This window comes from Centroberyx affinis, unplaced genomic scaffold (assembly GCF_046629955.1).
Source record: "Centroberyx affinis isolate AG114_WGS23_722 - 3 ecotype Tasmania unplaced genomic scaffold, CSIRO-AGI_Caff_v1 ptg004325l_1, whole genome shotgun sequence".
Classification (NCBI taxonomy): Eukaryota; Metazoa; Chordata; class Actinopteri; order Beryciformes; family Berycidae; genus Centroberyx; species Centroberyx affinis.
The window spans coordinates 112,060-122,637 of record NW_027282032.1 but is presented as its reverse complement, the minus strand read 5'-3'; the positions used below and the strand labels follow the sequence as shown (position 1 = coordinate 122,637).

Genomic DNA, 10,578 nt, shown 5'->3' with positions numbered 1-10,578 from the left:
AGGCATTTGTTGTGAAAAGAAAAAAGAAAGGACAGAGACAGAGGAAGATGCACTTATTCTTACACACTTGGGAATTTACAAAAAAGTGCTTTGCTATAGTACACTCCAGAAGATGCATCAGGTTTAGTCCTAGTTCTCTGATTGATAGCCAGAGGAAGGCATGCCAGTCTTGGACAGTTTTGGCTATCTACTTTCTGGAGCAGTGCAGACCTCTAACATGCGGTCCACTGTTCTCTCCATGTGAGCCTCGGTGCCCTATTCTATCCCACTGTTCCCCACTAACAAGCCCCCAATAATGCTGACTTAATTTGCTCCAAATAGACCCCTATCACAGTGCTAGGATCTTAGCCTCCTTTGGCTGTCAAGAGTCAATCCTGTGTTAACTCTAGTACACCCATCCCAGGAGGTTGGGTCCTGGGTTTAAAATCAGCCTGGTCCAGGTTTGGCATCCCACTAAACAGAAACAGGTTGCTGTAGTCCAACTGATGCATAGAATTATGGGACCAGTTTCACAGTTTCCTCAGGAAACATGTCCAACCAGGTACAGGATGTATAGTGGGTCATTCCTGGCTGCGGTAAATTGGATCGGATTTTCTCAACACTGGAGTCAGGAGTTGAAACATCAGAACAAAAAGCTTCAGAGCGGCCGTCGCCTAATGGAGCAGGAGAAGCACCGAGAAAAAAAGAGCTTATCACTAGGTGTGAGCAATAACAGGAAAAAAGGGAAGTGCTATATTCAGTGTTGGGGGGACAACTGGGTAAACAGGAGAGAGAATAACAGTGAAGGAGAGTGGAGGGAGGGTAGTGTGAATGATACCAGTAGAGAATTGATTGCTATAAGGGGGAAGTGTCAGTTTAAAATCAAGCCTACAAGTGGTGATGGTTTAGCATAAGGAAGGAGCAGTGGACCCGGTTAATTGTCACAGATTGTGTTGTTGTCAGATGAGGACACAGACGATGGTGAAAAGTGGCAGGCGAGGGAGGAGAGGTGATTATTCTACCGGCCGATCCACCAAACGGAGGGCGGTGTTAGGATGGAAGACGGGGGAGAAGAGCAGGTGGGGGCGGGGTTCCAGCGCAGAGAGAGAGGCAGAGTCACAGTGAAAGGCACACAGGAGGAGGAGGAGAAGGAGGAGAAGGGTAGCACAGGTAGGTCAGACCAGGCCTAGGGTCAGAGGTCAGGAGGAAGAGGAGAGGTCCACTCAGAATATGGTGGTCTCGTACTTAGTGCTGATCGTGCGCTTGGCGTCCTTGGGGTCCACGAGCCACGTGGCGCTGTCCTGTGACTGAGAGTCCCCCTCCTGCTCCACAGGGTCCCCCTGTAGAGGACAGACAGAGGGGCATCACACTCTGTATGCAAGAGAGGCCTCTCGACAGGATTAGGGTAATTAACTAACTTACTTGAAATGCAGGTTTGGTCAGTAACATTCAGACTGAATCACAGAGGAAAAGGAGTCACAACACCAACTCAAGTGACTACGTTTACATGCAAGGAGTAACTCGGCTACTGGCCATACTCCGGTTAACATCTTATTCAGGTTAAGCTGTTTACATGCACCTTTGATTACACTTTGTCATTGTGTATCCCTGTTGCCATAATTAACCAATTAACAGAATATTCCTGCCTACCTGTGGTGTCCTGCCCACAGATAAAACAGTCTGCAAGCAAAAAAGTATGAAAAGGACGCAGCCATCAGCTTTTGACTTCTAATACAAGGGAAATAAATGATGATCCCAATAGTAAGTGCTGCTTGCCGCCATGTTTTTTGTTGACATTGTTGTAATTTGTTTTCATGGCACAGCAGCCCGTAGATTATTGGAGTAAGCCAGGTATCTTAACCGGATTTCTCAATATCGGAGTGGGTTATTCTAACCGAGTCATGATGTTTACATGTGTTACGCGGGTTAAGAACTGAATTCACTCTGCATGTAAACATCGTCTGTGTGATTTCCACATTGTCATGCTCACACCACTAGGGGGCTCCTGAGTCAAAAGTAACTTCAGGTTTCAAAGCACACATCAGTCCACATGAGACTACTGCAGATGAAAGAAACATCTTTTCAAACCACAGCTCTAACTTCAGGATATTCACATACATACTGTAAAACACAAAACAACAGCTTTACCAAATTCACAAGGATAAAGATGGGTTAACGACAGAAATGGGGGATTATGGGGTTTCGGGGGCAGTGAGGGGAAAAGAAAAGAAAAGAAAAGAAAAGGGGAGAGGACAACAGCTGGGAAAGAAAGAGGAGCAAAGAATGAGCGGATGGGGACAGGAAAGGATGAGACGAGGATGAGAAGGCAGCACCTGGGCGGCAGAGTGCAGCGGTAGGAAGGAGGGACGGTGGGTAGTGCAGGTGTAACAGTAACAGCAACGACTGTCGAGAGGAGGAGAGTCCTGGGAGAGATGAACACCGCCAGGAAGAGAGAGAGAAGGAGGAGGAGGAGGGAAAGAGTGCAAGAGAGGCAGACAGGAAGAGCGGTAGAGAGAGAATGAGAGAAAAAGGGGAAGAGAAATCAACACAGAGATTTGAGCAGCGTGAGATAGGAGGAATATCCAAATACATAGAGGTGAGGGGAGCAGAGGCAGACAGTGACGGAGTGAAAGGAGACATGGAGTCACATTCTGAAAAGATTTTAGTTCATTAACTTGCAGCAGGAGATGCAGGACTGGTCCCAGAGGTGTAATTATCTCATTAATATTCAGCACAAATTCATCTCTTAATGGTTTAATGCTAATGGATAGATCAAGACCAGCACAGTATAGTCATAATGATGTGAACGGCTGTGGACTGATATAAACATTTGAAAAATTGTCTAAAATGACCTATGTATGTATATGGTGCCTATGCTGTGGTTCCTGTCCAACTCACTGCTGACTTCCGCACACTGCCTCGCGGTTTGGGCACAGGTCGGCTGGACTTGGTCTCGATGACCTCTGACCCGGGTCCCACTGGCAGGTTCTGGTGCTGCTTGGTCCTCTGGGCCTGGAGAGCCAGCTGATAGGCTACCTCAAACGCCTGCCCCAGCGTCAGTATAATCTCATAGGTCAGGTTCTGTCAGAGAGGGGGAAGGAAGGAGCGGTAAGCCTTATAAGTATTCTGATCTTTCAGTCTCTCATATCAACAGACATGCATCAGTGCAGTTGAAGATGAGGCTCACAGAAGCGGTGAATTCTAACAGCACACAGTTCCAGTCACCAATTTACATTGCGTCAACTGCAAACAGCAGTTTGTATTTGTTTGTATTTAACAGCAATGCTATATACATATTAGCCAATATGTTTCATGCCTTTACAAGAGAGAGATCCTTACAGCCATATTCCTATTGCTGACGAACAAACTAGCACTGAAACAAAGACTCCTGAGTTGCAGTTCAGTGGGCAGAAAACAAAATTGTGCTCAGTTAGCAAAAGGTATCAGATCAAACTTTCCTTTGCCTGCACAACTTTTTTAAAACACAATCACATCAGTAGGAGACATGCTGGTAGTCTAGGGGGGATTGTGCAGCAGCAGCAAGCTGCTCCCTCAGTACCTGGACTGCATACATCTGCTGTAGTATCTTATTGAGGCTGCTGCTGCATCCCATTATTACACCCTGGCAGCTTCCAAATGTGAACAAGCACCACAGACCGGAGATAAAAACAAATACAAGCTTTGAGGGTCTGTGATTTTTTAAGGCAAAGATAAGGCAGTGAAACCAGGTCATGTGTTTAATGCCTTCCCAAGATAGTCCAGCCATACAGATTAATCTCTCCCTGTCCCAGTCTACACACCTTGGGAGGCTAAAGAAGCAATCACACAGATGGCACCTTGCATGAACCCAACATGGCATCATTTGGACAGAAACACAACGCAGAGCTGTGAAATCATCTGCATATCCTTGATAAATAAATCTGCAGTATAGTCCTGTGTTTCGTTAATGCCCTGACGTGTGTCCCGCCCACTGGGCTAGATATGATCGGCCCTGCGCTCCCCAATTGTGCCCAGTGTGTGGTGAGGAATGAGACTATGGTGTCTGGTGCAGGCCGATAGCAGCAGGATGGTCAATACAGTTTAAAATAACTGATCACATCTCTGGTCTATTATCCTCCCTCACCTCTGATGGCTATCAGAGTGCTGCAGCAGTACTTACTGCTGTGGGGCAGCCCCTTGTCTCGACCCCATAGAGCGCATCACAGCGCTAATCACAGGAAAAACTACTGTAACCCACTGGACACCGAGCCTCGTTAGCCCGCTCCAGACAGTCCCAGACTGACCCTCGCCGCGTTATGAGGCAGATTAGCAGGATAATCATGAGATCTCAGGGGGGGCAGTGGAGGGAGTGGCGGGCTAGTTATTATGGCTGCGGAGTAGCACTCTGTCTACGAAGAGGCAATCAACCCCCACTGAAGCGTAAAACCTCAAAGAGATAGGGCAGTCTAGAGATAACAGCGATGACGGTGCAGGCCGTCACATCTCCTCAGAGTGTTACAGCCACTAGAATGGGAGAGGACAGGAGGGATGGGGATTTAAAGGAGCCATATTATAGGAATTCAGATTCTCCTCTTTTTATATACATATATTATCAAAGATGTTTTACAATGACATCGATTTTGTCTGAGTGGTTAAATTTAAAGTTATTGTCCAAAAAATATATGTAAAAACGAAATCCACTGGACTTAAAATGAAGAGTTGGAGATGTTTCGCGACTCATCCGAGAGGCTTCATCAGTTCTACTTAGTGGTGGGGAATTCCCCGGCATTTAACCTCTGTGGGTGATTCACACCATGACATTGAGTCATGTGAGAGTCGTTAAAGTCACATGAGTGGAGGTGTGAACAGCTGTGAAACTGCCGGGGTGACATGTTTAAACCTAGCATTGGTAACTGGCCTCCTCCAGGTTGTGAATGGGAGTAAGCTGGCTGTGAACTGTGTTGTGTTTGTGAATTTCCGAGGTAAAGATGTTATGAGAGCACTCTTTTTTTACAGGCAGTTTCAGACTAACTCCAGTAAATGCATCACAACTCGATTTGTTCCTGATTGGCTCCCCTCAATAAAGAATTATTGAATTACTTCCAATCAAGAAACTTTGAACTGACAAACCCGCTGTAGACTGAAATTGGTTCATTAGAAAATGATCCTCCTGGTCATATTAGCTAAATACAAGCTTCATTTGAATTTACTCAGATGAACTGGTGGAGTAGATTCAGCTGCACACAGGTATGACATGGTGGAGGCAAAATACAGGGAACACACAATATGCAAGACTTCCTTACCACATCTACTGTGCTGAACACGTGGCAGTAGTGGTGGCTGGTCTGCAGGTCCTTGGTGATGTAGGCAAACGTACACAAGTCCTCTGGGTCCTGGGCCGCACAGGAGATGTTACGGATCTCATGCTCCGCAATGATGTTCTGCACCCAGAAGAAAGGCAGGAGTGAGTTGAGGATAAGTAATGGGACACTGGGTATATAGACTGTAAATAACACAACAGTCACTTTTTAAGGGACGGGGGCAGCCCACTGTCTAAGCACTTTATGAGCTTCTACTTGATGGTATCGTCAGGACACAAACAGAATATAAAGCTCTGTGACATAAAACTAGAATGCTATGAAGAATAAGGAGTTATGAAAAATAAGAGTTATGAAAGTGAAGAGAAACGGGAAGTAAGGAGAAAGAGGTGAGAGTGAGAGTATAGTGTGAAGAGGCAATAGCAGGCTGAGCAACTAAGAAACCCCTTCAAAGTCATTTTTAATAATGTCAAATAAATGTCAGTATGAGCAGACTTGTTCCCTGCCAGGAAATACAAACATGGGCAAGTCTGACATAAACATACAGGTCTGACATTTACAACCAGACAAAAGGAAAAGTGTCTGGATAAGTTTGGAGAGGCGAGATGTTATACTACATCTCTTAAACACACAACCTGAAAATATTATTTATTTTGCAAATGTATTTATACTCTGTGTTCAGTATGATGGACCACATGACTCTCCAGACATGGAGCAACACGTAAACAAACACTACATTTTCACACCAAGTGGCGCAGAGTTTGGGCAGCTGACCTTATTGGCCGCATCAATGAACTTCACACCCTTGTAGGTGATCGAGAGGATGATGGTTGGGACTTTCCTCATCTGCTCCGTCGACCTCTGGAGGACAAAAGAACAACAAAGACAGAAAGGACATCAGTCTAGTTACCTTTAGCTCAGGTTTTGCATAACACCCCATGTTTATCTACTTAGACTAGAGAGGCGGAAATGCTGCCTACCCTCATTTTGGCACAGGCATCCTGGGTGGACTCAGTACCCCGTAGATCCTTGATAAGCATGGAGCCAAGGTACTGCCAGGGGAAAGGAGAGAGAAATATATTTGCAGAGATAAGACTTTGGTGTATATATATTCAATAAAACAAGCATAACTTACAAAGGGGAGAGGTGTATACTTACATTGGCCTCGTAGCCGCAGGATTCAAAGATGAGTTTCTCAGGTTGGTGATGCCAGTTCTGGACCGGGGCGTACGGCGCTGCCAGGCTGGGGGGCCGCAGGGTCAGACGGGGCTCCCGATGCCGTTCTTCATACCGTTCCTTTCAAAACGCAGAACATTTTGTGAAAAGGCCTGTAAGCACACCCATCTTTCTCACTGGTGCTTGGCAAACACAAAGCAATGTAAGCCTGCACACTGCATTACTGATTCACAAGCATTTTTTGCACAAGACACACAACATTTCATCCTGTTTACGTCTTCATCACTGACTTGTTGGTAAAAAAATTTTTTGCGGGAAAGTAATGATTTGTACAGGTCATACGCAGAAAAAAAAACGGTATTATACAAAGATACTGGAAGATGTAATGTCGTGCTGTAGTAACAGATGAAGTAACAGATTAACCACATACATGAGATCTGTGCCGTTCAGTGCGGGCTCTTTGGGTAACGTCATAGTCGGGATCCGGCACCTTCTTCCTCCCTGGCTCTCCCAGAGGCAGCAGAGGGTCCATGGAGCGGCCTGTGTAGGACTCCATGTGACTAAGTGGAGACGAGGTCTGGGATCCAGGCAGGTCTTGGCACTGGAGAGACAGAGTCGGGAACACATTAGTGTTGTCACCATGAGTGATGGATACAATGGTGACCCGCTGGCTATTTCGCCATTTATCTTTTTGTAAAAACTATTCTGGCTGTTAAAGCACTAAATGAATAAATCATTTGTGGAAACTAACAGGGCCAAGACTGAAAGGAGGAAAAGCAGAGAGCTCTCACTCAGCCCCCATTTGCTCGTACCACAAATAACGTCTTGAAGCGTGGCAGGAAAAAAGAAATACAGAATCTGCTGTCAATTAATTGCCGTTAATGGGAAAGTTGTGACATATGGCCTGCTGCTGCAGATATCTTGGAACAAATTACACAATTGCTTTTTTGTAATGAGTAGTGTTTGAGGAAAGCAACTTTGTGTTAGGTTTGTACCACTGGTAACTATGGTAACAGTGCTTTGATAGGGCAGAAGTGGCGGAAAAGAACACAGCTCCGCTTATGCTGTCTCTGTGTGAGGCACAATTGTTGGAGGAAAGCACATCTGTGAGAGTTAGCGCTCTCTTTGGTGAAATGGTGTGGGAGTCTCTGGGTCCTCACCCTGATCTGGGACAAACGAGGAGGCTTCACAGGAGGCTCCTCATAGGGCCTCTCTGCTAAGGAGGCGATGATGCGTTTCCTGTGTCCGAGCAGGGTGATCTTTAGCACCTGGAGGACAGAGGAAGTTATCTGGTGATCAGGTGGACAGGCATTCAAGCAGTTTCACCCTACAGTACTCCTTACACTTATTGTATGATAATTTGACTCACATTGACAATCTCCAGTTCCCACAGGTTTTTGACACAGTCCAGAGTGCGGTAGCCACTGGCCAGGAAGTTGTGTAAGTACTCTTGCAGGCCCAGGACGTCCAGCCAGGAGGACAGGGAGCTGCTGCCGTCACAGCCCAGCGCTTTCACCTGCAGGGAAGGCAAAGTCACTCACTGATCCTTTGATGGTTGCAAGGAAAAGGCTGGCCCTATGTGCTGACTTTGAAACCATTTTCCTGCCTGATCATTTGAAGAGAATGGCTACAATAACCCATACTACTGACTAACTTTTCAATACTCCACTCTGAGCATAGAACAGACTACAGGTTAGATTTACACTACTGCATAGACATTAAGGGAAGACTAACACCTCATGATCTAACAGCAGAGGCAATGCAAGACACTGTAAATCAGGCCTTGTTATGCTGAAGTAGGAATCAATGATTTGTCACCTTGGGTAAGGAACGCGCTGCATGCAGGATCTTCCTTCTGTGGCTCGGGTCTGTGATCCCAATCTCTCTCAGGTCCTGGTCCTCCATCACATTGCTACCCTGTAGTACAAAATAAACCAAAAAGAGTGTCCTTGTAAAAAAGATATTTGATGAAGTATTGGTACACATGATAAGCGCAAGTTTAGAAAGTGTGGTGCATTTGCAAGGGCATATAAAAAATGCAGAGCATGTTATTCTGCAGACTGTGCTACCCTTCAACACCATGTATAATGTAATATAAAATATGTCATAATCTTCTGGGCAGAGGACAGGTTGAACTACATGATCAGGTATTTGGGTAAGTTGTAATTTGTTGTCAAATCATCTATGAAAATCTAGAACAGAATTTTTATGTTCTAGGCTGATAGGTTAAATCTAGATTAAATAAATCCTACCAAGAGAATAGCACACTCTGCAGGCTAGTATTGATCAGGACTAATGCTGCCATCGCAGAAAAAAGGTCAATTACTCCTGAGTGAGAAGTTCAACCTCCTCCCTAGGAGCTAACTCACTAACTACAGCAGAGGGGGCCACGTCAATAACCCCTTAAATGAGATTTAAGAGCGTGGGGGAGGGAGACTGACAGGGAAGTGGGTGAACGATGGTCAGACCCATCTCTGGTTACACACAATATCACCTTCGAGGCAGTGTGGAAAGCAGAAGCAATGGATGACTGACCAATAAATCAATGTCAGAGCTGCAGAGTGGTAAGGCATATAAGATGGAGGGGCAGACTGCTATTGTATCGGTAGCTGACTGTAGATGATGGCTGCAGAAAAAAAACAAAAACAAACCACCCAGACGTGTAAAAGGCAAGCCTCCATTTCTCCACTGAGCATCATTCATCAGCATTGTCCAATTAGCCACTCTAATTGCCTAGTACAGTCAGAATGAATGAGTTATTACAAAGCATTTCTCAGATGACCATTTAGTCAGAACAGCTCTAAGTCCACCTTGTCAAATGTGGAGCAGCGCGTCCTAAATGTTCTCTGTGTTACTGCTGCTGAAGGTGAGGGCCGAGTGACTACATGTAGTCTGTTAAAGTATTATGATTCTCCATGGGAGGTGCTGCCTCAGACACAAATTGTGAAGGCTCAGGGCCAATGCAGCTGACTGTTCAATATGAGCCTCAAGTTAATCCCATGGTGCTCACCTAGGCACGCGCACACACACACACACACACACACACACCACAGACAGCAGTGTCAGGGGATAGAGAGCAGGAGCTGTCTGTAGGTCAAACCTGATGGCCTGTTTTTCATGCAGACGCTGTAGAGGCAAGCTGGAGGTGGAAAGGATGGAAAGAAAGGAGGTGTGAGCGCCTCAAAGTGAAAGTGAAAAGTGCAGTCTAATCCATATAGCAGCGAGTGGGGAATCATTGAAGGACAATGTCATCCATTTTAAGAATTCACATATGTAATTCCTGTGCCCCAGGACAGGTCAGTCAATACTTGAGAATGTGCACCACTCTTCCCTAATACTAGAATATGAACTTCATTTTGGTGTGGCATCTTATGGTTCGCCCCATTCACTGTCAGTGGAGGCCCTGATTTTAAATCCCAGTGACATCACAAACTCAAGGGTTCTCCCCTGATTTCCAGCTTTAGGCAAGAGTGGTGCAAGTTCACAAACACTGACTGAATTGTCCTGGGGACACAGAAATAACATGTGAATTCTTAAAATAGGCGGCATTCCCCGTTAAGACACAATGTTGCTGAGTGGGCCGGTGCTCTACGGCTCTCCTGTGACGTTAAGTTCACTGTGTGTACAAACACTTTCAATTTGTTTATGATTTTGAATGAGCCTCTGTAGGGGTGTGCATAAGGAGGGTGAGGGAGGGAGTGTGTGGGGAGAGATAGGGAGGGAGAGACAGAGAGAGACAGAGAGACAGAGAGAAGTAAAGTGTTAAATGAATATAAGAACTCACAGAGCAAGTTATGTCGGTCATAACTACGGTGATACTCAGCCTAAGTGAGTGCTTAAATTGAGAATAAAACTTCATGACGCATCTCTTTTGCTTTCCTAATACCCCTCTCTAAACTGACAACTTAAAGCCCATTATCTCCGAGAACCACCATGCTGATCACTGCCTCTCCAGCTGAGGATTGAGACTGTTTGGGGAGCTGAACGAATAATAATAGCACCTCAGTGCATGGATCATTACATTGTTGTCTCACTGGAGATTTACTGATAAATGGCTCTGTGGGAGAAATACAACTGTAACAGATTCACTCTCCAGCCCTTGCCCCCATTTCCCTGGTCGTTTTCT

The 10,578-nt window shown here is 45.6% G+C and overlaps 1 protein-coding gene across 3 annotated transcripts in view; it reads right to left on the bottom strand.

The window, feature by feature from the left end:
• Positions 1 to 1,202: 1,202 nt before the first annotated feature.
• LOC139664603 (ankyrin repeat and SAM domain-containing protein 1A-like) overlaps positions 1,203 to 10,578 on the bottom strand; it is a 64,798-nt gene continuing 55,422 nt past the window's right edge. The window contains exons 17-26 of one of the 3 annotated variants that reach the window (XM_071543495.1): positions 8,271 to 8,369; positions 7,822 to 7,968; positions 7,613 to 7,720; positions 6,883 to 7,053; positions 6,435 to 6,572; positions 6,257 to 6,328; positions 6,051 to 6,137; positions 5,262 to 5,399; positions 2,878 to 3,060; positions 1,203 to 1,319 (exon numbers count right to left, since the gene is read on the bottom strand). In XM_071543495.1, the coding sequence (XP_071399596.1) occupies positions 1,203 to 1,319; positions 2,878 to 3,060; positions 5,262 to 5,399; positions 6,051 to 6,137; positions 6,257 to 6,328; positions 6,435 to 6,572; positions 6,883 to 7,053; positions 7,613 to 7,720; positions 7,822 to 7,968; positions 8,271 to 8,369 (1,260 nt within the window). Of the gene's footprint in view, positions 1,320 to 2,877; positions 3,061 to 5,261; positions 5,400 to 6,050; positions 6,138 to 6,256; positions 6,329 to 6,434; positions 6,573 to 6,882; positions 7,054 to 7,612; positions 7,721 to 7,817; positions 7,969 to 8,270; positions 8,370 to 10,578 lie in introns of all 3 variants that reach the window. The other 2 variants (XM_071543496.1, XM_071543497.1) reach the window with 2 other exon arrangements.